This window comes from Streptopelia decaocto (assembly GCF_964273445.1).
Source record: "Streptopelia decaocto genome assembly, chromosome: Z".
Taxonomy (NCBI): Eukaryota; Metazoa; Chordata; class Aves; order Columbiformes; family Columbidae; genus Streptopelia; species Streptopelia decaocto.
In genome coordinates this window covers 65,683,762-65,711,518 of record NC_138657.1, presented here as the reverse complement: position 1 = coordinate 65,711,518, position 27,757 = coordinate 65,683,762, and the positions used below count along the sequence as shown (strand labels likewise).

The window sequence follows — 27,757 nt, the reverse complement described above, 5'->3', positions numbered from 1 at the left end:
GTGACGCGCACCAAGTACCTGTACGGGGGCACCGGGCATTGTCCGCCGCGGCGGCGGGTCGGTGAGCGAGGGCGGCGGGATTCTTCGGCGGCCGGCTCCGAGCAGAGAGGAGGTGGTTCGTCTCCGTCCTCCTTCTCCCCCCCAGCCCTCCCGCCGCTCCGGTGGGGATCCAGCGCATCCTTCCCCGTCCCCCGGCCGCTAAGATGGCTGATGGTGGACGGTGAGGCGGCGCGCGGGGCTGCGGGTAGCCGTTGCCAGCCGGCGCGCGGCGGGGCGGGCGGGGGCGGCTGACGGGACGGGCGCGGGGAGGGTGTGTGTGGGAATCCGCGCAGCGCCATGTCCGCCTTCGCCCTGGAGGAAACGCTGGAGGCCGACTGGGTGGCCGTGAGGCCTCACGCCTTCCAGGAGCGGGAGAAACAGAAGTTTGTCTTCATCGTGGCCTGGAACGAGATCGAGGGCAAGTTCGCCATCACCTGCCACAACCGTACGGCGCAGCGCCAGCGCAGCGGCTCCCGCGAGCTCCGCCGCAGCGGCCCTGCCGGCGCCGAGGCCAGAGCAGCGCCTAAGGCCGGCAGCCCCACGGTGCGCAGGGGCCCGGCCTGCGGCGCGGACCCCGGCCCGCCGCGGGGCTCCTCGCATCCTCGCGCCGAGGCGGGGCTGCGGGGCTCCGAGCGGGGCGCAGCGGCCGAGGCGCTGCCGAAGAGCCCCCAGCGCGCCAAGAGCAGCCCGGCCCGGAGGCCGCAGCGGGGCCCGGAGGCGGCAGGTGCCGCCGAAGAGATAGAAGTGCTGGAGCTGGGGAAGGAGGAGGCGGCCGCTGTGCTGTCGCTGCCGCCCTCGCCGCTGCAGGCAGCCGAGACGGCCGCTCCTGAGGCTGAGCCCGCCGGGGAAGAGTGCAGCTGGGCCGGCCTCTTCTCCTTCCAAGACTTGCGGGCTGTTCACCAGCAGCTGTGCTCTGTGAACTCTGAGCTTGAGCCCTACTTGCCTGCCTTCCCCGAGGAGCCCTCGGGTATGTGGACGGTGCTGTTCGGAGCTCCGGGGCTATCCGAGCAGGAGATGGATGCACTCTGCTACAAACTGCAAGTTTACTTGGTCCACAGCTTGGATACCTGCGGCTGGAAGATCCTTTCGCAGGTACTCTTCACTGAGACTGACGACCCCGAAGAGTATTATGAGAGCCTGAGCGAGTTGCGACAGAAGGGGTACGAGGAGGTGCTGCAGCGGGCCCGCAGGCGAATCCAGGAGGTGAGGTTGCCACATGGTCCAGATACCTCCACCTTAGTGTTACCTTTTTCTTACTTCATGGCGTGTTCTTTGGTTGTTTTGTCTAGCTGCTTCTCTCTACCTTTGCAGAATAGGTTGAACCACGCAACAAAAGAAAGTGCAGGAAAACTGTCTAGTTAAAAAAAAAATTTGAAAATCTAGGCAAGAGAATGAAGCTTAACCTTTCCAAGGTCTCTAGGGTCAGGTTTTAAGAAGTTGCAGATTTCCCTTAATCATCTAAGTGTGCCTCAGTACTTTCTTCTGTGCGATAGAATGTAGTTGTTTGTGAACAAGGATCTGATGTATCTGGCGAGATCTCACTCCCAGATTATTGTTCTTGCATTGCTTTGCAGCAGGATATGTTGGATGCTGATTTTTGCTGTCTAACGGGAGGTGTTTATTTTGACAGTACAATTTAGGCACTTGAGGCCAAAAAATTTTAGGTTCCCATAGGTTGCTGAATCTGGTATTTCAAATGAGAGGATGTTTTCTGTTGGAAACAGAGTAACTGGAACTTTTGTTCATCTGGTAAATTCTTAGAGTTGGGATTTTAAAAAGCAGGCTGTCTAGTCCTAGCAATTATTTAATGTGTTGCCATTGCTAATGTCTGACAAGACTGGGATGTTTCTGAACTCTCATCTGTTTTTCTCATACCGTACTATTTAGACAAAAGTAGTTTAGAAAGTTCTACTAACTTCCAGCGTCAGTGTATAAGAATTTTTTAACATCTTTGTGGACTGAGGTTTATGAGGATCCCGATTTTTCCAGAAAAAAAGGAGAATTTTACAGTGGTTTTTATATTTCGGTGGCCTCAATCCAGAATGTACCAGGATCTCTTTAGGTGTGACTATGTGTAGGAATCAGGTTATGGAATTTCTTATTTTTGCAAACACAGTCTTAACTTCTATTGCACATTTGGCTGCTTCAGCTGCCTACATATATCTTGCCAGTGTAGTGTGTTCAAAGATGTGTGGTGGTGAATGTTTGTTCCTTGCTGACTCTGTATCTGCTTGTTGTCTGCTTTGATGGCGTAGTTTTGAGTCTTTTTAGGCTGAGCTTTTGCTTAGTGACTGGAGTTACAGAGTATGAGAAAATCATTTGAGCAATGATGAAAACATGATAAGAGCATCCAAGTGTAATATGGTCAGGTATGAGTTTATTACCAAACTGTTGTGGTAGGATATATCATTGTGATTTTTCCTATATTTTTCTTTTTGTTTTATTTTTATTTCCTCCATGGCTATTTAAAGGGCTGAATTAATCCTTGTTAATTTTGAAATACAACTGATAATTAGTTTAATGGTCTTCTGCAGTAGTTTTAGTCCAGAATATACAAAAGCATATTGTTTTCTGCTTTTTTTCTCTTTGACTGCATGAATGCTTGGGAACATGTGCTTAGATTCACTTAGCCTTCAGCTCAGTAATTTGTATAAGGAGTTGAGCAGGACAAGAGAAGTTCCTGTTAAACATGTGAAGTTTGGAAACTGTGTACCTAACTCAAAGCGTGTGGTGTTTTTGAGGAAACACTAATTTGGAATTACTGTGCAAGAATTACAACTTCTGTTTTGTTAGCACCAATACTGTTGGCAAAAAATATATTGGTTATCGATAAGCAATGCAGGCTTTATCCATCAAGATCTCTAAATTACAACATCATATTCTCTGTTAATATTCAGAACTTGGTGCAGACAAAATGGCAGAGCCTATTTGTGTATTTGACTACAGTACAACCTTAGTTTCCCATAGTAACCAACCCAGTAGTGTACCTACAGTCAGTACAGCTGTACTTCTGTCATTGTCAGTTGTGTAAATTGAGCCATCTTTAATTAAAGGTAGTTCATGTTTAAGAAACCAATAGAATGACCTGTTCTTTCCCTTTTGGCTCTCAGGTTTCTCTTTTCCTTACCTGTTAGTGGTTTACTTCATCCACAGGAAATGCCTTTCTTTTAAGCAAATACTGGTATTGTCATTGCAATTCTTAGCAAATGGAGCAATGGATGATGGGTACTGCTCGGTATTTCTGAGTTAAAGTTTTTTCATACTTTCAAGAGAACCTACTGAATTAGTGTTTCATCTCTCACTTTAGTTTACTTTTCCATCAGTGCTCGGAAGTCTGGCTGTTGGCTAATTCTGCCTGTTAGCATATTGCAGGAATGTTGTATTCTTGCGATTTTAAACAACTCTACTTCTTACAAGAAGTTTTTGAGACAAATGAAAGGGATTGAGCAGTTTTGGAAACTGAAATGGTATCAAGGAGCATAATGAACGTGGAAGATCTTCATTAATGCAAAATTTTGCAAAAAACAAGTTTAAAACTCCAAGACTTTGGCTTAACATATAAAAATATGCTTCTGCAGTTTATAGTTATTTAATATATCTCATTTTTCTAGGACACATTCTTCTGTGCAGTTAGATATTGCTTGCAGTTTCTGTTGATTATATTCTTTGAGGTGGAGAAGTGAAATGAGCAACAAAACCTCTTGTTCCTTGTTTCAGCATCCCCTACTTGGCCATCTGTTGCTTTCCATAAGTTACACACAAGCAAGTTTATTTTCACAGCAGTTAATAATTGTTGCTCTTTGTAATAGGCATTTTTATCTCTGTCTCAATAATAAACCTTTAATAAGCCAGAAGAATGTTGCAAGTAGAAACAGATCCAAGATGAGGAAGAAAAATAGTTGTAGATTAATAGCATGACCTGGAATTAATTTCTTCTGCATGATTTGCAGTTTTGAAATAGCACATATTTGATTTTTTTAAATAAAACTATTAATTCTGGAATAGCTTAGGAATTTGTGTTAATTTGTGTTGAACTAAAACCTTGTATCTAAAGGAGTAAATACTGTTCTACCTTATTTTTAAAAACAAATAAATGCTTGTCCAGATCCCTTGTTCATTAAGTTTTTGCCTTTTTAAAAAATTCCTTGGATGCTCAGCTAAAAGTCTGAGCTGTGAGATGGAGACATGATACAGACTCAGTTAATGACCAGATAAAAAGATGCTATTATTACAGCAGAGAGGATGACATCGAATCCTTATTTGGGATTCCAGCTTCTTGGCCAGTATTTCCAAAACCTTAAACTTTGCATCCAGAAGGCGGAAGCAGGACTCCTCTGTACTCTTGTTCCTGCCAGTTTCCTGTCCATGTTCCTCCCCGTATAACACGGGAGGAGTTTTTCTAGGCTAATCATAACATGCTTGTAAATTTTTGTGAGTAAAGTAATATCAAAGATGATGTCATACTTCTGTCAATGCCCTGTTGGCAAAAGGTTAAACGTACTCATAGTTCTGCTAAATAAAATGTGGTGTTAGTATAAACTATGATTAAAAGGGTTTGGTGGCTTAGTCACACCAAGAAACATGTTCCATTGCATGCTTATTCTTTGCTCTCGCATAGCAAGTTGTGAGTTTGGGAAGCCTATCTTTACATTACATGCCTACTTCAGCATCTTTGGATTAGTGGTACCTGTGAATCTCTCTGTTCCTTATAGCACTTAATTGCCATGGCAGTCTGAAACTTGACAGATGACGGCCTGCAAAATCTTGAATGCCATTTCTAAAACTAGTCAGACATTTGCTTTCATTTTATCTGTACAATCTATGAATTCTAGTATCTGCAGGTAGACCTTCAAAGACCATTCTGCATCTCTGTTCTATGTGTGTTTTTAAATACTTTAATAGAAAAGTTCAGAAACACTTTTTAGTGATGACTAAATTCTGAAGAAATACCGAGAGCATCTTGTTTTCTGTGGCTAAGCCATACTGCGTTGGGAATGAGGACCTACTGATGTTTTAAATCTCCTTGCTCTGTATAGTGGAATATTTTACGACGCACCACAATAGCCCTGGGAACTTTTATGTTGGTTGGCTTAGTTTTCTTTTGATTCAAAGGGTTAGAAAGGTTAAGAAAAATCAGCAGAAAAAAAAAATTAACTAGTTTGTTACAGTAACAAATTGTATGAGAAGAAAAATGTAGGTTTCCTGACAGAAATTTGTATTGTCATTTTCTTCTTAAATCAGTATGTATACAGTCTTTTGAAATGACTTGCACAGCTTTAAAGGGGAAGTGTTTGGTTTTTTTTCAATGAATTAAATATGATAGTCAAATCACAAAAATTGTTGAGTGATATAAATTGTGGGCAAGGGTACTGTCACATATTTCTGTTTACATAAGAAAAGGTTATTCTTTTGTTGAACCTGTCTTAATATTTTAGAGAAAAATTAATATTCGGGATCATCTCAGTAGCTCAGATAATTTTATTTCCTTGCATTTGGCTATGTGCATTCATTTCTAAGGTAAATGTGTATATAGTAGGTGGTGGGGCGCTGTGCCAAAAGTGCAAGTTTTCCAGAGGTAAGGTGACCTCTCTATTCAATGATGTACTGCTAGGCACAGTGTGATTTTAAGAGAGATTTCACTGTCAAACTCGTAGATAATATTAAACACTACGAAGAAGTATTCAGTGTTTCAGTAATACAAAAAATAAATGTTAGCAGTAGTGTTTCCCTCAAAACCAATGTAAAATATTTCTACACAAGCAGCGAAGAAAACTGGATCCTGTCTGTTAACTGGAAAAGCTAGATTTAGAAGATATATATGGTGTCTCGGTGGAGAAGAGAACACCAGTTCAGTTTGGGAACAGAAAATATTAAAATGAGAGATGCTGTGGATTTTTTAAAATTTTCATAATGACATGAAGTAGAGCAGAGTTAAGACTAATGCTGAACATTTGGGAAATCCAACCTACTTTTGTTTGAAAGCTTCTTTTTGTGTACTCATTATTTGTAGTGTTAACATTTCTTTCCTGTAAAACTGTTTTGATTCACTTCTAAATGCTTTGTAAATAGGCTAGTTAAGTGCTGTACCAATCCTGTATGTTAGTACTGACCAAAATATAAATGTTAGCAGCTGTAGGGCATGCTAAGTAAACTCCCAAGTTCTTAGGAGACACGTGATAATAGTACTCTGGCTAGTACTTGTGTTGCTGTCCAACCAATGATATTTTCTTCCTTGTCAGCAGTCATCTTTGTATTTACCAAATTTGCAGCTGGAGTCATTAGCAGTTATTTCTGATTGTTACAAACTAATCCTATGCTAATAAATACTTTAAAGTCCCAGCATTTTAAGCATTGGATGTTCACACCTGACTCTTACTGCAAGCATCAAGCCCAATAGCGAGGATCCTGTGATACATTCTCAGATAAGCAGAATTAAAAGTGCAGTGGTTCACCATTTCCCCTTTTCTGCAAATAATAAAAATTTAAGTCACACAGGTATTTTATTTACAGTGTTTCAGTGAGTTTCTGAAATATGTTCTATAAATGTAAAGCCATGTTACAAGTTAAACACTTCATGATGATATCTGACACTACTGGAAGTTGTGGAAGTAGGGTAGAGAGGGCTGTATCACTTGGGATTCTTGGACTGTCGCAGTAGCAAGGATAATTAAATACACAACTGCTTGCTCATATGGTGGACTCAAATTTGTTGAAAGCCTAAGATGTGATTACACAGCATTTTAAAATATGTGCCTTAAAATGGCTTCTCGGAATTCTGTACTTAAAGGACATTTGACCTTATTACCATAGAATTTGCTTCTCTCTTTAGTCTGAGTATTAAAACCTTTTAAGTCGTAAGCAATATAGCAATTTACTTTTAAATTGAAAATCTTGTGTTTTATCCTTCGTCCATTTGATATCTTTTTGAGTAAATGTTTGTTTTTTTCTGACTGCCTTTCCCTTTTACTTCTGTTTTACAGGTAGCAGCAAATTGTTTCAGAGATTTATAGACTTGTGATCATAGGTTAATTAGATTTTTTTGTTGTTATTGTCGATCTTTTTGTGTTGTCTCTTTTCTTGTCTAGGATACCTCTTTTGGATTTAAAGCTTTTTTGGTTGTTTTTTCTTTTTACAGTGCACTTATGGCATATATATGCAGATAGACTTCATTAATTGTTTTATTAATGCCTTCTTAAGTTTGAAAAGAGCTAGCTGAAGATGATGGAACACAACTGTTGTATCTAAGAACAGCAGAATGTTTAAATAATGTACATTTCTTCAAAACATGTACAAATGATATGTACACAAAGGAAGAGACATCTGCTTGAAAAATTAGGTCTTCATTGACAGAACTTAAGTCTTACATGAAAAATAAGAATACATTCTGTTGAATATAGCAATACTGTTTACTATGACCCCTAAGTCAGTAAGCTTAGACTTAGTTTTTAGGAACTGAAGGCAGCAGCTTGCCAGTCTCATGGTTAATTTCTTTATCCAAGCACCTGTGAGGTAAAAAAATGTATCCTCTGTTTAACTCTCTGAACTGGGATTGGAGAACCATTTCAGCCTTGTAGTTGGGAGAATATTCTGCTGATGAGATTATTTCATTTGATATTCCCCTTCAGAATTTGAATTGTTTTGTTTTCCTAGATGTAGATGTACACTTTCTTCTATTTTTTAAGTTATTCTAGTTGATACGCAGTTGCAGCATTTTCATATGCCGGAACATTTTGAAGAGGTGTGTACCACCTATGTAATAACCACTCTGTAATCCATTATGCTCCTCAGGATTCACAGCTCACTTAACGTCACAGCTTTTAGAGGTGGTGTTGGGTTGTCTTCATATTTACCTTTGTCTTCTTGCATATTTTTTCTCAATTTTTCCAGTATTATTTTCTTTCCCTTCAATTGAATGTCCTGCCTTCAAGTTGATGCTTTTTAAAAGTGCTTTCTTAATCAGGTCACTTTTTTCCCCCTCTGTTTCTCGTTGAGATACTTTTACACAGGCAGGTTTAGAATTTGAAAGCAGACTCTTTCTAATCATTTAGTCTTCTACATTTCTTGCTATAATATGAGAAAACACCAATTACAGATGATCAGTGAGGCTTATGTTGTTCTTATATATCTAAATATTGCTACCACAGAACTGAAGAAGGCACTGAGAAGCAGAGTTTTTTCAGAAATGGCTGCACCTACTGTTTTTCCTGTTTGAGGAGATGCTTTCAGGGATCCGTTTTTTAATATTAGTAGAAACATTTGTTGTTGATGGATGATCTAGGGTTTTGCTTGTGACAAAGCAGTATTTAGATCACTTAAAGAAAAGTGTGATTTAACGGAATTCAGTGGCAAGGTTCATTCTATTACTTACTGCATGGAGGAAATCTGCCAAGCAGAATCAGGCTGCTGCCCAGCTGCAGCTCAGGCCTTCACCTCCTTTGGATTCTGCACCAAACTACTGCTGGTTTGGCTGGGGGGGCAGTCGAGTGCACTCACCACAACACACCATTGCAGTCCACCAGGAAACTCCTGTTATTGGCAAGAACTTCTGTCAAAGTGGGGACTCGGTCCAACTAAAGGTGCATCCGTGAAACCTTTTTGTCTTTTCAAGAGAGGAAAACTTAGCCACAAGGAATGTAGTAGGGAAAGAACAAAGATAGGATAGCAGCATAGGAGAAGAGGGAAGAGAATGATGATACTCTTAAGATACATATTGACTAACTCAGTGATTGTTATGTATACGTATCTGAGCTGTTGCTCAGACTGCTATCTGCTAAATGGGGGTTGGCAATGGAATAAGGTGGGATTGTGCCATGTTGAGCCTGTTGCTTCAGCAATTGAGAGTATCTTCTAAATAGGGTCAATTCTCTGCCTCCTTATTTTCTTCGGAGTAGGATCAGCTATTAACCCTTTGGTGATACGATAGTTCTACCCTGAGTCTATAATGCCAGAATGTATATTTTTTAGTACTACACAAAAGCAAGAGAAGGAATTGAATGTGAATTGAACTCCATAGAGGAATCTGCATGTAAAACGTGTTTTGTGATTTTGGGTAACTGGAGTAGTCAGGAGTTGCTAGTAATGTAACAGTTACATTGTTTCTTCTCTTTTTTCTTTTTTCTTTTTTCTTTTCTTCCCCAGAAAACAAACAAACAAAACCCTAGTTAAAGTAAAATAACTTTATTTTTAAAATATGCCAAAAGTTACTTCTCATTTACTGCGTACTGAAAGCTTGTAAATAAGATATTCTGCTGTTGTAAACATTTTCCTGTGTTAAAAATAGAGGTCCAGAAGTCTTGTCCTGCTACTGGTGTTCAGCATGATAGTGCTCTGGGGAAAGAGCCTATGAGGCTAACAGCAGCTGTAGGTTTAATCATGTACCATATACAGATCTAGATTACAAGACCAAGTTTTGAGGAAGGGAGTCAAAGTTAATCTACATTGCAACAATTTATTTGTATTACTTATACATCTTGCATAGTAGTAACTTCACTGTAACCACTCAGAAGATCTTGGATAGTTTACTGAAAATCCTTGCTTTAAATGCAGTGCTGTTTAATAGCAAACATGCAAAAATGTTTTAAGAACAGTGAAAAAAGCATTGTTGTGCTTTTACAGGAAGTAATACTATGATCTCGTTAGAAATCTGGTGGTGCTATTTACTAGAATACAGGTTAGTCTTTAATTATAGAAGCCCTTGAGTAACTTGAAGCAGGATTATAAAACCAAATAAAATAGTCCAAATATGTTAGGCCTGATATGCGATGATCGCAGAGCATCTTCCAGTCATAAGCTGTATAAATTAGTAAGGGAAATGTGTTTTTGTTTGAATTAGTTTGTTGTTGAAACTTGCCTGTTTTCAATTTTCTGAAGAATTTGGGCCTGAAACATAAACCGTTATTAGTTTGTCTGAAAACTTTATGAAGAATTTTAACACACAGTGGTAGATGCTAAGTTGAAAAGTCTCCACAAGTATTTCCTTGTTTAGTGGCTCTTGCTTGCCAACTCTTTCCATTTCTACTAGTAACCTTGTTAGAGGCTCATTAGTGCAACTGGGATTATACATTTGGATTAACTCTTCTGGTCATAGGAAGGAAGGTGTTTTGATGTGCAGAGAGCATCACTATCAAGCCCATTTTTGAAACTTGTGATCTGGAGCTGTTCAGGGTAAATGTAAACAGAATACTGGTGGTATATCCGCATATGACTGCTCACCAATTGCAGACATTTTGGCAAAGCTTGCTTTCAGTTAAAAACCTACTACTGATAAGATCTTATCTCTGGGTTTCATTTCTATCTATTATTTTTGTGGTATTTATATAGTAAAAGTTACAGAATCACAGAATGTTAGGGATTGGAAGGGACCTCGAAAGATAATCTAGCCCAATCCCCCCGCTGGAGCAGGAGCACTTAGATGAGGCTACACAGGAATGTGTCCAGATGAGTTTTGAATGTTTTCAGAGAAGGAGACTCCACAACCCCCCTGGGCAGCCTGTTCCAGTGTCTGTCACCCTCACTGAGAAGAAGTTTCTTCTCATATTTAAGTGAAATCTCCTGTGTTCCAGTTTGTACCCATTGCCATTTGTCCTATCATTGGTTGTCACCGAGAAGAGCCTGACTTCATCCTCGTGACACTCCCCCTTTATATATTTATAAACATTAATGAGGTCACCCCTCAGTCTCCTCCAAGCTAAAGAGACCCAGCTCCCTCAGCCTTTCCTCATAAGGGAGATGCTCCACTCCCTTAATCATCTTTATGGCTCTGCGCTGGACTCTCTCCAGCAGTTCCCTGTCCTTCTGGAACTGAGGGGCCCAGAACTGGACACAATATTCCAGGTGTGGTCTCACCAGGGCAGAGTAGAGGGGGAGGAGAACCTCTCTCAACCTACTAACCACCTCCCTTCTAATACAGCCCACGATGCCATTGGCCTTCCTGGCCACAAGGGCCCAGTGCTGGCTCATGGTCATCCTGCTGTCCACCAGGACCCCCAGGTCCCTTTCCCCTACACTGCTCTCTAACAGGTCATTCCCCAATTTATGCTGGAACCTGGGGTTGTTCCTGCCCAGATGCAAGACTCTGCACTTGCCCTTGTTACATTTCATTAAATTTTTCTCTGCCCAACTCTCCAGCCCGTCCAGGTCTCGCTGGATGGCAGCACTGCCTTCTGGCTTCTTTCCTTCAGCCAGTTCACAGTTCACCTCACTACCTGATCATCCAGACCACACTTCCTCAGTTTAGCTGTGAGGATGTTGTGGGAGACTGTGTCAGATGCTTTACTGAAATAAAGGTAAACCACATCCGCTGCTTTGCCAAATTTTTTACAAAATATATGGTTTGTTGGTTTTTTTTGTCTACTACGTATGTGGCAGACAAACATCCATTCAGAAAAAAATGTAAATGCTTGGGGGACTTTGTCAACAAGTTGCTCCTGGAAAGTGTTATAAAATGCTTCCCGTCATTCAGCAACATTTTTATTTTTTCCTGAGAGTAAATTGAGTACCTCTGATTTCATAAATGATAATGGAAATTTTTGTTTATTTTATGCTAGTGTTATAATACTTTCCAAAATGCATTTGTAGACAAATGTTTATATTACCTTCTTTTGGAAAAAATGCTATAATATTGGTGTAAGGAAGCTGAATGGCTTTTTTTCCTTTGAAAAAATGCTTAAGTAATCAATTAGCATTTGTTTGTGATGATTTGTGGACAATTTATGTGGGTCATCTCAAATTAGTAGTAATACAACTTTTCACATGACAACATTGCATCATGACATATTTTGATCTACTTTAGGGAGAATTTTAAAGAGTTTTCAATAACTTACAAGCCTAAGTTATTATAGTAGAAAGAATCGCTCTGTGTTTTCTGGTTGAACCCCATGCTTAAAATGGAACTGACTTTGATTAGGGTTTTTTTTTTTTAACAAATAAGCAAATGAACTTTAAATAACACTGTGTGCTTTATATCTGTTTTAAGGAAATTAAAAAAAAAAATAAACAAATGTATTAATTCAGTTGTGAAACTACTGAGGCAAAAATCTGTAGATCAGTTTTAGAAGTTTCTGAAAATTTATAGTCTTTCTACAAATAATAGCTTGACCTCAGAGCCCAAATTCTTCAGTAATGTGGTATTTCTTTAGAATCATTAGATGTCAGAATTTTAAATTGTACCATTCTATCACTTTAGAGTGGTATAATTCAGCAAAAAATCCATATGTGGGAGGAGTTTAAAAAAACGCACACTACTTGGAGTATTTGAGCTGTTCTAGAAGATCTGAGTTAATAGATAAATGGTTTGTATTATTTCAACTTTGTTTTATCATGCTGCTTTATCACACATGGATTTTTTTCTCCATAACATTTAAACTGTGTATCCTTTCCCCTTCATTTCTCCATGACAACAGGAATACAACCGACCCAAATGGGTAACACCACAGAATGCAAGTCTGTGTTCACTTGATACTGATATTTGTCTGCTTTTGTCTTAAAAATTGTGCTGTTATGAAAGTAGTTCAGTAGCTTGTTATTGACATGGTGTTTGCTATTAGAATAAGAGGAAGAATTGTGTGAATGATACAGGATTTCAGTAATTTCTTGATATCTTACTTAGCCTTTTGTTCATAATCGTGGGCTGTAAATGTATTCTTTCTGTTGAGCCTTTTGGATGTTGTATGGAACTTCTAAATAAAAAACCCGATTATGTTAGCTTAGAAACTTTAAAAATTGCATTTAGTCATTTGTAATGCTGTTTCCTTCTTAGATCTGCCTTTCCATGATTTCACCATTGTGCAAGGTGTTGTAAAGGTTGAAACAGTGTTGAGCTCTGCCAGCTTTGAGAAATTGCATAGAAGGCTATTTGAGTTAGCTGTCAGCTGATGTCCAGGTTTTAAAGGCTGTTCATCAGCCATGTTGTTGAAGGGAGCTGAAGAACTGGATGATCACCTTGCTAGGGCTCTAGAGCTCAAAGGGGTGGATCCTATAGCTTTCTGCCCACACACCCCCCCTCCCCGGTTCAGCTTTGTGTTTATTCCTGTTATGTTCTTTGTCCTTGTGGTGTGCTGATTCAAGTCAGTAAACCTCAGTGAATTAATACAAAAGTAACTACAGAAAGAGCTTACTGCCAGATGCTCAGTTAGTTTGTTGAAAGGTCTGAGAAATACCAAAGCCAGTGCAGTTGGAGGTAGAGAGCACCTGAGAACAGAAGGGACAAGAAACTGGGGTGGAATCGGAAGGAAAGAGGGGGTGGCATCTGGAATCTCCTTTTCTTAGAAGCAAGTCATTCAGTCAGCTCAGCTTTAAAAAGTAAATTCACATGTACTAGTGCTTTGAATCTGGTATTGTCACAATGCTTTACCAACTTTGAGTTAGATTTTTAGAAGTCTGACATTAGATTTACCACCCATTTGAGAATATCTGCTACCATGCCAAATGCATTGTAAAACTGGTAAGAGTACTAATTCGGTGCTGCTGATAAAGATTCAGAGGAGCTGACTTCAGAGTGAAATGGATTGTACCTCTTAGGTTTTTTTTCTTCCAATCAAATTCTCACCTTTGTTTTCATAAAAGAACATTTTCTTTTTAGCAGAGTGGGTATTTTACTAGGCCTGTGTCCTGGAATTGCAAACCTTGCACAAAGAAGGGTTTTAAGAGTAGCACTGTAATACCTGGTAAGTAAATGTATTAATTGTATGCGAATATTAGTTTGTTCAGACAGTTGTCAGTTTTGAAGCTCTTGAGCATGTTTGTCTGACTAATAGCATAGTTCAGAAGCACACAAGAGGGTCAGTGGACCAAAAGGTAATGTATCTTATGGCACAGCATGAACACTTATGTAATGTGTGTTCTCAGTGTTCTGGCTTTGGTGTTTTGTGTGCGCACATGTGTTTGTTGACTTTTTTTTTTTTTCTTTTAAAATCAGACTTCTGCAGAAAAAGGTTACTTAGAACTCATTAGGATGCATAAAATAAAACTCTTTGCCAAGCCTTCAGGGTGAGGTGTTACCTAGAAGTCTTTTTGTTCAGTGTTACCATGTTCCAACTGATCAATGATTCACAAGTGACTTTATCTTTTAGTTATTTTGCCCCTTTCCAAGAGGAAGGAGTCCCAGAGTGCCATAATAACTTTGAAATACAGTAAACATATCTATTTTATTAATCCAATTACATTACAATGTAAATACTTCTTTTGTGTTACTAATAGCAGAGAAAAAAATGCCTAACACTCCTGTACAATGAGCACTCCTGTGCAATTAGCCCTTGTTTGCTATTGTTGTGGTTTAACCCCAGCTGGCAACCAAGCCCCACGCAGCCTTTTTCTCCCCGTCCCCCCTGCAGGGGGATGGGGAGGAGAATGAAAAAAAGACAATTTGTGGGTTGAGATTAAGACAGTTTAATAGAATAGGAAAAAAAGATATAATAGTAATAGAATATAAAAACCATGTGATTTCTGTAGCTTATTTGTGGCAGTGCTATTCTAAGTAATACAGTAAATTCAAACAAGTACCTGTTTTTATAGGCACTCATTTGACATTAGAGTGTAACTCAGGAGTGGCACAACCACATCACAGAGTATGCTAGTGTGATCAGATGAGTACTGTCTTAAAATAAAAACAGCTTTACCATGATGTTACACATATTTGTCTTGTTTACAGAAAAGGAGATGCATAATTTTTAATTGTCAACATCTCCCTCTTGAGCTTTCAGAAGAGATCTGGTCTGCAATACATTGTTGTTAGAGTTGGCAGCTTTAAGCCTGAGCCTTGTGACATTCCAGCAAGCTATGTATATACATACAGTTCTGCTGAGATTTCTGTTTAGAATATCGGGTGGGAGGAGAGAAGCTGCATTGTTCAGTAATGATGCATACATGGAAATAATGATTTGGCTCCCTTGGCTACATTAAAATACTACTTCAATTTTTCTTACCCAGTTCAGTTCTTTTCCATTGCTGTAGACTTGTATTACACATAGCGTATTGCAATGAGGTGCACTTTGGTAGGCAGTGTAAATGAACTTCACAAAAGTAATTGTTACTGTCCTAGAAGCTATTAATCTAGGTATAAATGAAGATAACTGACATGAATTAAAAGAGGCCAGGCAATCTGCAATGTGCTGGTCTTAGCTTTCTGGTGTACTATTGTATAGCAGGTTGACCTTGGATGCCAGATGCCCGCCAAGCCGCTCTATCAGTTTTCCTCAGCTGGACAGGGGGGAGAAAATATAATGAAGGGCTCATGTGTTGAGATTAAGATGGAAGATCACTCAGCAGTTGCTGTCATGGGCAAACAGACTCAACTTGGGGAAATGAATTTATTGCCGATTAAATCAGAATAGAATAATGAGAAATAATACCAAGTCTTAAAAACATCTTCTCTCCCCCCTGTCCCTTCTTCCAGGGCCCAACTTTGCTCCTGATTTCTCTACCTCCTCTGACCTTAGCAATGCAGGAGGATGAGGAATGAGGGTGGCAGTCAGTCCACAACGTGTAGTTTCTGCCACTTCTGTCTTACAGTCTTGCCCTGCTCCAGCATGGAGTCCCTCCCATGGGAGACAGTTCTCCATGAACCTCTCCAGCGTGGGTCCTTCCCATGGGCTGCAGTTGTTCACGAACTGCTCCAGCATGAGTCCCTCACAGGGTCATGAGTCCTGCCAGCAAACCTGCTCCAGTGTGGGCTCCTCTTCATAGGGCTGCAGGTCCTGCCCGGAGCCTACTCCAGCACAGGCTCTCCGCAGGGTTGCAGCTTTCTTCAAGGTACATCCACCTGCCCTGGCATAGGGTCCTCCATGGGCTGCAGGGGAGAGCCAGCCTAGCCATGCTCTTCATCATGGGTTGTTCTAGTGTCTGGAGCACCTGCTCCCCCTCCTTCATCACTGTCCTGAGTGTCTGCAGAGCGGTTTCGCTCATGTCCACTCTCCCAGATGTTGTACAACAGTTTTCTTGCACCTTCTGAAATATGTTATCCCAAAGGTGCTACCGTTGTTGCTGATGGGCTCAGCCTTGGCCAATGGTGGGCCTGTCTTGGAGCTGGCTGGTATTGGCTCTGTTGGATACAGGGGTAGATTCTGGCATTTTCTCACAGAATCTACCTCTGTAGACCTCTGCTACAGAAACTTTGCCACCTGCTCCCAATACATCTCTGTGCACATATACTGAGGTACACAGGCTGTCTGCATGCAGGTAGAAGACTGTTTTAAACAGGGTTTAAAGAAGAATAATGTGGCTCACTTGATATGAGCAGCTCTTCAGAGACCTAGAAGACACCTCTTATGGAATTGTTCCTTTTTATTTCTTGTGTTTTAAACACCCCGTGTTTTACTTTCTAATATATTTTTTGGGTTTTGTTTTGTGTATGTATGTGTTTGCTGTTTGTTTCTTAGATTAACTGCAAACTTTGGAACTTTTTTGTTAGGTGTTTTATGTATGCATTTGGTTTGATTATTTTAATTAGCCCAGTCCTTCTCTAAACAGCCCCTCAGAAAGTTCCCCCATAATCCAGGCAATAACTTTTGCAATGTGTCATCATACACTTCCAATTCCCTGTCTTCAGCTGAATTTCCTGTCTTTCAGTTGAAAAAATTGGACTTTTTTGTCCACTCAGTAGGTGGATGATTGTTTTATGTACCAATTATAAACAGTGTTGTTTCTAGATAAGTTTAATATGGAACTCACTTCTTTGTATCTTCCTTTAATCTTAAGAGTTCAGACAGATGTAGTGCTGGTGCCAGCACTGCTCATGCTGGGCAGTATTAACTTATTTGTTTATGCTGTCCCATCTCCATGTCCATCTTTTGTAGTCTCTTAGATATCTGATTTCTGCCCCAACTGTAAAACATATTTTAGATATATATTGGAGTATCAGTCTTTGGTCCATTTTGGGGGCATTCACCTTCTGCAATAATGCAAATAGTCATTTTATATTACAAAAGTAAGATTGTTGATGACAATGCAACCATGCAAACAGAAAGCTAAATGTCCTGGCAAATCTTGATCTTTTAGCCACAACAGGTGACATCTAAATACAGGACCATGCGTGTAAGAGAGAGAAAAGTAGTTAGCGTGTAGTACAGATTTCATGTAACTTGGACTTTGCTTATTAGCAGGACATGTGGGATTGCGTTGGCTTTGAACAATAATTTGTTTGTTTCTTTAAAGATAGCTTAAAAAGAGAATAGAAACAATTTAAAGCATGTTCTGATATAAGAAATTGCAGCCTAAGTTTAGTTGCTAAAAATCTCACATCCAAATTTTATGTACTCTGGAACTTCACTTCTTTGGAACTTCTCCGAAGCTTGTTGCAGGCTAATGCAAGTGTATCAGCAGAAGGATCTGGTGTTTCACTCTTAGGACTGCTGTTCAGTGGAAAGGATGGAGTATCTAAAACCTACTCTATCTACACTACTGTGCTCCGCTCTGAAAACAACTATCCTTAGTTTTACCTCTGATCTTAAGTATGTTGCTTCAATTAAAAATCTTCAGAATTTGTCCTGGAAATAGCAACTAATACTGTCAGGCTTTCAAAAACCAAATTAATAGGAAAATAGGGTATTGTGTGATGACGATTTCGAAAAATATGAAGAAGCTTAGGGAGGGACTGAAAAATAGGGTCTGTTTTAGCTAAAAATGGATATCTGTCACATCTGTCATGCAATACTTTTATAAAATACACAAAATAAAATATGAATAACAGGGGAAGCTTTAGGAATAATAACAAAGGAAATGTAAGACTTGACTCTTCACTGATTAAATCAAGCTTTGGATTACACTCCAAACTGAGGTCAACTCGCACATAATTGCACTGTCTGCTGCAATGCTTTTAAAGCTTTATGGACAAAATATTTTAAAAAAAATACAGAAGACATAAATAATGCTTGTTATATACTCCAAATATATGTGCTGTTAAATTGAAAATAATATGTTTCCTGCTGGTTAGAGTCTATCTGCATAATAGTTGCCTAAAATATATGGATTCATTTAGTTGTGAACAATGTAACATCTGTGAAACATGATTCTTAAAATAAATGCAGCATTCAATGGGTATAGCACTAGTCAGGCCTGTACAGGATATTACTCTGCCCTCCTCCACCCACTTCTTTAAATAACATAATTAAAAAATTGTGAAAGTCAGAAATTCATACTGAGGCTGTTGAAGTAAGTGAACAGTAACACTGAATGTCTATGCTGAGAATTAATCATGAGTGGGCCACAAAACAGACCACAAACTTTGTTCATGTATTTTATGCTAACACCTTGAAAACTGCATGGTTTTACGACACCAGGTTGGTTTAGGCATCCAGACAGCTTAACCAGTGTCTCCATAGTAAATAAGATATTAGGTGAATTTTCATGTTTCTAATATAGTGTATTGTCTAGGTACCTCTTGTGCAAAAATTGGAACATACACAGTTGAACTACCTGTGAGTCTATGGAGGGCCTGGTTTGCCTTATGACATTATTAATTCAGTGGATTCTGTGCTGACCCAGCATTATTGTTATCTGATAGTCTGAATACTGCCTGGATGGCAGCCAGCTAAAAAAATGCTTCAGCTGACTTTGATCCAAAACGGGAAGCTTCAATCAGACGGCTTACAGAGCAAAGTGGGAGACGCCCTCTACACAGCCAGCTTAGCACAGTCTGTCTCCTGTGTCAGTGCCCCTTCAGGACAGGTGCTCCAGACCCCTCACCAGCTTCGTTGCCCTTCTCTGAACTCTTTCAAGCACCTCAATGTCTTTCTTGTAGTGAGGAGCCCAAAACCAAACACAGGATTCAAGGTGTGGCCTCACCAGTGCTGAGTAAAGAGAGACGATCACTCCCTTAGTTCTGCTGGCCACACTATTCACAGAGTCACAGAGAATCAGAGAATGTTAGGGATTGCAAGGGAGCTTGAAAGATCATCTAGTCCAGTCCCCCTGCCAGAGCAGGAACACCTAGATGAGGCTACACAGGAATGTGTCCAGGCACATTTTGAATGTCTCCAGAGAGGGAGACTCCACAGCCTCCCTGGGCAGCCTGTTCCAGTGTCTGTCACCCTCACTGAGAAGTTTCTTATCAAATTTAAGTGGATCCTCCTATGTTCTAGTTTGCACCTATTGCCATTTGTCCTGTCATTGGTCACCGAGAAGAGCCTGGCTTCATCCTTGTGACACCCTTTACATATATATAAACATTAATGAGGTCACCCCTCAGTCTCCTCCAAGCTAAAGAGACCCAGCTCCCTCAGCCTTTCCTCGTAAGGGAGATGCTCCACTCCCTTAATCATCTTCGTGGCTCTGCGCTGGACTCTCTCCAGCAGTTCCCTGTCCTTCTTGAACGGAGGGGCCCAGAACTGGACACAGTATTCCAGGTGTGGTCTCACCAGGGCAGAGTAGAGGGGAAGGAGAACCTCTCTCGACTTACTAACCACCCCCTTTCTAATACAGCCCAGGATGCCATTGGCCTTCCTGGCCACAAGGGCCCAGTGCTGGCTCATGGTCATCCTGCTGTCCACCAGGACCCCCAGGTCCCATTCCCCTATACTGCTCTCCATATCTCTATTCAACAGCTCTTTGGTCTTGGCTACAAAACGAATAAGGTGATACTCTTCAGTTTCTAAATCAGTTTTCATATTTTGTTTTGTCTTTCCTGGCAACTACAGTTTAAATGAAATTTCATCACCATTTTCTTTCAGGAAGGTCTTCATTAGGCACAGGGAATGGACTCTGTGTACGTCATTGCCTTAGGAAGGAAGAATGGTTGCTAACCTTGTGCTAATAATTTATATATTCTGTATTAATAACCTGGTCTCATTTGTATTTTTTTATTGGGAGTTTTGTATTTCTGAAGGAGTTGAGCATTAGGTTTAGGGTTGGGATAGCTCCAGCAGCAAACCAAATAGAACTGAATGTGGATGAGACCTTCAAATGATGCCCATTTATTTGTCTTCTGTATGGAAGGAATGTGATAAAAATTCATTACTTTATCCCTACCATTTCCAGTGATGAACATGATTTTTGCTGAACAACCAACTAATTATAAGTAGATTCTTGCTTTTCTTGTCCTTAAGATGTCTGTGTGCTATACTGGTGGTCATAAAATGGAAATGGTCCTTCATTTCATGGTGCTTTCACTCCATCTTCTGCAAAGTTGTGACTGTCTTCCAGAATATCAGAACTATTAAATAGGCCTTAAGAGTGGTCTGTAAAGGAAAAAAATGCCCCTGCATTGTATTGTTCTGTTCCTGGAATGAGATTACTTAAGATTCTCCTTTAAATGGTGATAAGTTTTCTCTAATTTTTGTAGTTTTTTGTTGCCCTCAAGGATTTGTATCTTAGTAGAATAGTAGGGTGTCACAATGAAACAAATATCTGAATTTATTTGATAAGAAGATACTAATAGTCTAAGGAACTAAAAGGAAATTAACATTACAGTGTGCTGTAGAGCTGCTGCTAATAATAGAGACCCTTCTTGCATTGGGTGGCTTGAGAAGAAAGGTTTGGTTTTTCAGTACCTTGACAGAGGGGTAATTACAGCTTTGGAACTGCCAGAGGGTTTTCTGATAATGCCCAGGGGAAGTAGGAGAAGGCTTGAAGATGGCAACTATTTTTAGGCACTAGCAACACCCAAGAGTTGCTGAGGAAGAAGGTGGATTTATAGAGTAGATGGTTAAAACAGCTAGTGGGCTGGAATAATGCATGAAATCCATAGGGAATTAGGACTCAAACCCAAGAGCATCTGAGATGACTTCTTAATTGCAGGTTAGGTTATGTGTGTTTAACCCTGAAAGTTCATAAAATGTCAGTTTTACAGGCTGAAGCCAGAAACCACTACCTGGTACTCTCAGTGAGAGCTCAAATAGCACAAAATACTGCACGCTGCTGGAAGACAGCAGAAGGGCATCGCAAATGACCTTGCAATAGGAACAGTTGCCCAGGTGAAATTGTTTATGTAATGCAACAAGTTGCCTTATGCTTCTGAGGAATGTCACATCAGTTCTGCACCATCTCTCCTAGACCTTTCATCTCTGATAAGCCTTGTTGAGGGAAAGCTCTTCCTGGCTTCTCATCTGACCATCATTTTAATGCTGAACATATAAATAAAGCTACTACAAGCCGTTCTGCATTCTGCTCTGCATCCTCTCTCTAATCTTGCCTGATCTTTAGTGCTTCAAAGGAAGCCTAGGTGGAGTTAGGGGGATCTTCAGAAACAAAATTTACATTGTGAAGAGAAGATTTTTCTTATCTGGTCAGGTAACTGAAACACAGCATAGTAATATATATGTAATGGAGCAAACTGAGTAGACAGTATGGTAATTGAGACTTCTTTCACTTGACTGTCCTGGGATATAAACGGACAAGACTCCCAAGGACTGTCGATCAAATCTTCAGTTTTAATCTACAGCTCCCTTTGTTTTGTCTTCTAGTTGTAACACTTCATGGAGTTCAGTATACTGAGAATATTTCATGTAGGCTTGGCATCCAACTTGAATGAACGGATAGGTCATACGTATACTTACTCCGTGGTCTTCCTAATCTGTGTTAAGTTTAAATAGACTTGGACTGTGAATATATCCTTTGGAGATGACCATATCAAGGACAAGAGACTTTGACTTTAAAAATTATATAAGAGGGGAATTAATTTCAGATAATCTTGTCTTTTTAAATGCATCAAGTACTCCGCATGTCTGTATGAGATTAGGCTTTTTTAAACAGATGAATATTTTTTTAGAAACAGTAAAAGATTTTCAGCAGCATGTGAGGTCTGCCCAGGCAAATGCCCAAAATAGATGCGAAACAAGCATATAAATTATAAACATACATTGTAGCAAATTTGTACAAACAGATGAATTTTTGGCTTTGTAAGACCTAAAGGAAGGAATGGACAGAATTTGTTGTGCTTTCTTGTATGAATTAAAACTTCATTTTTTAAACTTACAATACTTAGGTAATTTCTGTTCTAAAGAAAAAAAGAATCTAAATTAATGGAAACTTAGTGCATTTGAAATTTCATGCATAAACTGTCTAGGCTAAAGTCGTTAACTAGAAGGCAAAGTTACCAGAAATGCAGATCACTGTTTTGTTTCGTGTAGATTTTTGTGTTTGTCTGAAGCTGCACTGATATAATGGGGCTGTGTGGGTCCAATGTACTGATAGGAGAAGAGGAGAGAAAAAAAAAGGACACCAAAAAACTTGGAAAGATCAGAATATGACTTCCCCTATTTTGGCTCCTTTCCTATCACTCCTTCCCCTTCTCCATACCTGAAAGTGGTAAATTAGTGAAGTAGCATATGTGATTACTACGCTACAGATTCTTCTACTAAGTTGCTTTTTGTGCTTTGTGCTCGCACCATTACCTTCCAGAGATTTTGGGAAGCCAACAATCAATAAGAGTGCTGCACATTTTCAGTTGAGGTTCTCAAAGCTATGCTCATACTTGACTGGCTAAGTTCAAGGTGTGGGTGGGGATTATGTTTTGTTTGTTTTGGTTTTGTTTTTTTGTTGTTGGTTTTGGGTTGTGGTTTTTTTTTTTCCCCTGTCCTTTTTTTGGTTTTGTTTGTTTGATTGGGGTTTTTTTTGGTCTAAGAGATGATTTTGTGGGAGAGGATGGGTTAAAAAAAGTTTTTTAAATGACTGTCACTTTTAGCAGAAATGTTGGAACATGTTCACTGAAATTGGCACTTCTTCTACAGCTTCTGGAAAAACATAAGAACACAGAAAGCATGGTTGAGCTGCTTGAATTGTATCAAATGGAAGATGAAGCCTACAGTAGTCTTGCAGAAGCTACCACGGAGCTCTACCAATACTTACTGCAGCCATTCCGAGATATGAGGGAACTTGCGATGCTTAGAAGACAGCAGATAAAGGTATGGTAAAGGTAACTGAACTTCTTATTAATGGGGAAATAGTGTTTTTTAGTTACTTTTTACTATTTTTATTACACAGTATGTGTAGTGATGGTTTCTCCACTGGATGTTCACGATATTTTCCTAGTTCCTTCATTCAGAGGAGTACTTTTGAAGAGTGCGAACATCTCTGATATGTAGCTCACTATCTCCTGTTTAACTTACTGTGTTTGATTGTTGAAATTCATTGCTGAATTTAATAGGTGAAAATTACAATTTTGTGGTTACTGGGTATACTGATCAATATGTAAAATAGAGACATATGTACAGTATCTGTGCTATTGTTAATTCTTTTGAAAGATTACACAGGAAGTTACTTTTCATTTTGGTTTTCTGAGATAATCTGGTAAACCATGAGAAGTCAGTAGCTTCCCATCTGATGTTGTAAAACACTTAGATATGGAAGCATATTTGTCACAATTTGTTGTGACACTTAACAATATATTTTTCTAAGAGCTACAAAAGTATAGCCAGCTGAAGAGTATTACATTTTGGTAAAACTGTTTTATAATGCATATGTTTTCTTTGAAAATAACTCTGATTTTAAATGGTTAACCAAAAATACCAGATATCATCTTTATTGCATCTTAGAAGTACTTTTGGGAAAATCGTTAGTCCCTATGAAGATTATTAAGACTATACCCTTCTTATTCTAATACATGTGTTGTAACAGATAAATTGAAATGGGTTCATTTAATTTGTATTGCAAATGTCAACTTGTCTTAGCTTGGCACCTTGTTTAATTAGCCAACATTACTGGTGACAATTTAAAAATACAGTGGTTTTGTCTGATTTTGAGTCTAGAATGAGGGAGGCAGGTAAGAGGATTTACAATGCCAAAACTACTTGTATTTTGAGCTCTTGCTGTGTCCATAAAGTAATATTTCATAATGTTCAGCAATCTGAAACTAACTCGGTGAGAAAATGTGATGATATTTGAAGTAGAAGTGCATTTTTCCCCTGAATGCTAAGTGTTGCTGCATAGAGAATAGGATGAATTTTTTTTCAGCTGTATCATACAGTTGAAGATTATGAACAGTATATTTAATAAAAAGCCTTCTTCCATGCATGATGAAATAGTTCCCATTTTATTTGAATCTGTAGCAGAGGAAAATGATTTATTTTCTGTTAGATAAGTATCATATTGAGTAGGGAGCAGGATTTATGATTTGTGGGTTTTTTTCTTGGTTGGTTGGCATGTTTATGGTGGTGGTTTGTGTGGTGTGGGTGCCTGCCTGCCTTCTTCCCTCCCTCCTTCCTTCCTTCCTTCCCTTCTTCCCCAGCCTCGATGATCTCTTGAATTCCAGTTTTAAAGTACCAAATCATCTATTTTTTCTGAACGAATGACCTTGGTGAAGTTCTGACGCTTGTTCTGTGTTTGATTATGTTAGTTGTACATATTATACTTACATGTAATGTACATTAAGTTCTTTTCCTAACTTGGCAATTTTTGAGTTATAAAGCTTGGTCATTTGTATTATGTGGTAGAGAAAGATGCCATCTCTTGTTTTTCTTTTCATTGTTTGAGAGAAAGCAGTACTTGTATCTATGATGACAAAATATGTATTACACTGGGTAGCTAGGGTAGAAGAATTGTTTTATAAATAGAACTTGTGCATGAAATGGTTTGTACTAACTTGCTGCATATGTTTTTCTGGCAGGCTTAATAATGGAACAAAGATCCTTAAGTTTCCATAAACCCTTATGGCTGGTGGCTTCATTTTCATGCATAATGGAAGTATTTCTGATACTACCTTAGTGAAATGGAAACATATAATGTGGGAGCTGTGAACATGTTTATATATAAAGAGTATCAAGGAGAACGATAAAGTTTGGATGTAGAGCAGGGTAAGGCAGGAAGAATCTGCAGAATGTGTTACTAAAATGAAAAAAGAGATAACGAGGATAATTAAGCTTGAATACAAATATCAGTATTTGGTCAAGATTGCATGTACCTTCTGTAATTACCTTATTTGCCAGTTTTAGACATTTTCTCTGTTAGGTATCTGGTTGTGGTTTGTGAGGAAGTTATTTTAGTAAGTATTTTAATCAGTTTCATTTTGTTAGTTTTCTGATTCAGTTTAGGAGGAAATCAATTGCTTTGCCTATAATCTTTGAGAAGAGTGTTTAGTGGCTTATCCTTTTGGAGCAAGACAAAAACATTGGAAGAGATATCATGTGTCTTATATTTCTGCTGTTGTTGTGAAACTTCTAGCAAGAGACAAGCCTGCGGGAGGGAAGGTAGAAACAAACAAAATTCTGTCCACTCAGTGGAGGCTTATTAGAGTAAGGGAGATGTATTCTCTGCAGATTCCTTTTTTTTGGAGAAAAACAAAAACAAGCCATAACAGAAGTTCATAACAAAGGTAAAACAGTCAGAATCTTAAAAATGGAGATTAGTCTTGTCCACAATAGACGTGATAGAAGTCTCTGTTTGTTTGTTTGTTTTTATATTTTAACTTGATTGTAGGCTAGATTTTCAAGTGTATATTGCTTCATTTAGTGTGAAGGATGTATCATTTATTATGGGTGAGGAGTCAAAGCTGTATTGTGAAGCACTTAAGTATTGCTGGATTTGGAAAACATACAAAGGCAGGAGATTATGGAGAGAGAAAAGGATGGATTATTATGAAATGAAATGTCACTCTGGAAAACAGACTTCTGCCAAAATTTCTATTTAATCATGGACTAGTCATCTTACCCTAGAACAATGTATTCAGAAGTTATATGTTTCTCATTTATTGGTATCCCAGCTTCAGAAACCTGGTTTTATTTGTATAAATGCTTATTATTTTTAAGTGCTGCTTGAATCTATGGGGACTTCCCTCAAAGCATGGCAAAATGCTTACCAGGTACCATGCATTCTTGAAAAAAACTGGACACTGCAAGCACAGCAGTGTTTGGGACTTAAATTTTGGAAATATGTGTTATGGGAATAGTCCTGCTTGCTCCAAGGCCTTTATGTGGGTGACAGAAGTAAAAGCCAATTTGTAATGAATGGTATTATCAAATTGAGAAATGGCCCATCAAAGAAGCAAGTCTTCACTCATGTCAATATTAAAACGTAAGATATGGTTACTAGAAATATTCTGTGTGTCTAGTATGACCATGTTTTATAAGGTGTGAAAAGTTATATTGGTAAGTCAACCAACCAGTCAGATCTATAAGTATGATTAATGAATGCTGGAGAAGGTATAATAAAGGAATTGAAGACAATATTACGATTTATATACATGTAAAAGTTGTGCTGAATTTGTATAGTTGTTTTTAAAATTCATTATTTCTGGGCAGTTGCTGGTTTAGTTCTCATAATATGTAAAGACATTAAACCAGTGTGTTTTAGCGCTCAGTTTCACTGTTTGGGTTACTGGTCCATTTCTCCATTTCAGACTCTCAGATATAACATCGGCATAAGGGCAAGTGAAGCTTGATATTCAAATGCTGTATTATATGTTTTGAGCTATCTCTATTTCAAAAAATGTTGAAGACAAGTATGAACTTAAAACCACAGGGCAAACAATACTTATAGATCACTGTATCTGGCATTAATTTAGAATTCTATATAGATTTTAAGGTGCTCTTTTTTCTAGTAATCAGAGTTCTAATTAACTGAAAAAAACACTATTATTTCTGATCCTAAAAGTGTTTCTCATTTATACCCACAAGTTTATCAAAATATATAATTTTCCTGTGGAAATTTTAACTTTTTTTTTTTTAATACATTAAGAATACACATTGCCATAGCAGAAAAGTGGGAAGTAGCAGGCATCAGTAGGTGGTAACATGGAGGTGAAGTACTCCTAAAATTTAGAAGAAACAGAGTAGATACATGTTCTCTGGTGCCTTTGATTTCAGATAGTTAAATCCTAATTTTGTCAGATCCTCCTTACGTAGTGCAGCCTTCTTGGCAAAGTCTGTAGAGAAGGGACCAATTAGTGGTTGATACTTGGCTATAGAACTTACTGGCCGGTTAATATGATCAAGCTTTAAGCCCTTTAAGGATAAGATATCAAGGTTTCTTTGATACAGGATGCCAAATCTGGTTATTTAGAAAAAAAAAAAATTCAAAATAATAACTTCACGGGCAGAAATCAAAAGCCTTTTATGTGTGTACAGTTGTGTTCACCGGCCTCCATAGAGAGGAACAAACTACCTTGCTACTTTGAATTTTTATGGTCTTAATATTGTGGACAGTACTTTAGTCATATTGAGTAGACTGTGTTTTATCAAACCCCTGGTGAAATCAATGAGAGGCTTTATTTTCTTTTTTTTTTTTTTTTAATGTGCTTGATATTGTTGACTAAAAATATAAGATAAATTGTTTCATTACCTACCCGTACATGCCATGCCAGCAAAACTTTTGACAGAAGTATTCTTGAAGGCCTGAGTTGGACTGGATTTGTTTAACTGAGAACTGATAATAACTGCAGCCATCATTACCTTTCAATTCATCTCCAGAAAATGTGAACATTAAAATGTTATTATGCATATGTTTTAAAGCACTCTTAGCTTCATTGTGTGCACATTAATTATTTTCACTGATATGTTAATTCACTTGAATGTGAGGAGTTTTTAAGGACTTTAAATTCACTGAGGTTGAGGTAAAGCACAGGAAATAAAAGATTAGAGCAGCATATAGCTTGACAATTCCTCAAATTCCTTTTTTTTTTTAATTGTAGAATGCTTTATTAGTCTATGTTGTGCTTCCCTTTCAAGCTTGTTTAAGCAGATACTGGTATAGTTGAAAATATAACTCTGGCTCAACAGCATGCAGATTGATTTGTTCGTTTAATACTTGATGGTGAATTGCAGTTTGGTTAAAAAATATTTTCACCAAGTATGAAAAC

The 27,757-nt window shown here is 38.8% G+C and overlaps 2 protein-coding genes across 2 annotated transcripts in view; one reads left to right on the top strand and one right to left on the bottom strand.

The window, feature by feature from the left end:
* Positions 1-338, bottom strand: part of DMGDH (dimethylglycine dehydrogenase) — a gene marked incomplete at its 5' end in the record, with an annotated part of 92,475 nt that extends 92,137 nt beyond the window's left edge. Inside the window, one exon of the mRNA XM_082075662.1 lies at positions 19-338. Within this exon, the coding sequence (XP_081931788.1) occupies positions 19-338 (320 nt within the window). The remainder of the gene's footprint in view (positions 1-18) is intronic.
* Positions 337-27,757, top strand: part of JMY (junction mediating and regulatory protein, p53 cofactor) — a gene marked incomplete at its 5' end in the record, with an annotated part of 72,188 nt that continues 44,767 nt past the window's right edge. The window contains 2 exons of the mRNA XM_082075664.1: positions 337-1,242; positions 22,698-22,871. Coding sequence (XP_081931790.1) covers positions 337-1,242; positions 22,698-22,871 — 1,080 coding nt within the window. The remainder of the gene's footprint in view (positions 1,243-22,697; positions 22,872-27,757) is intronic.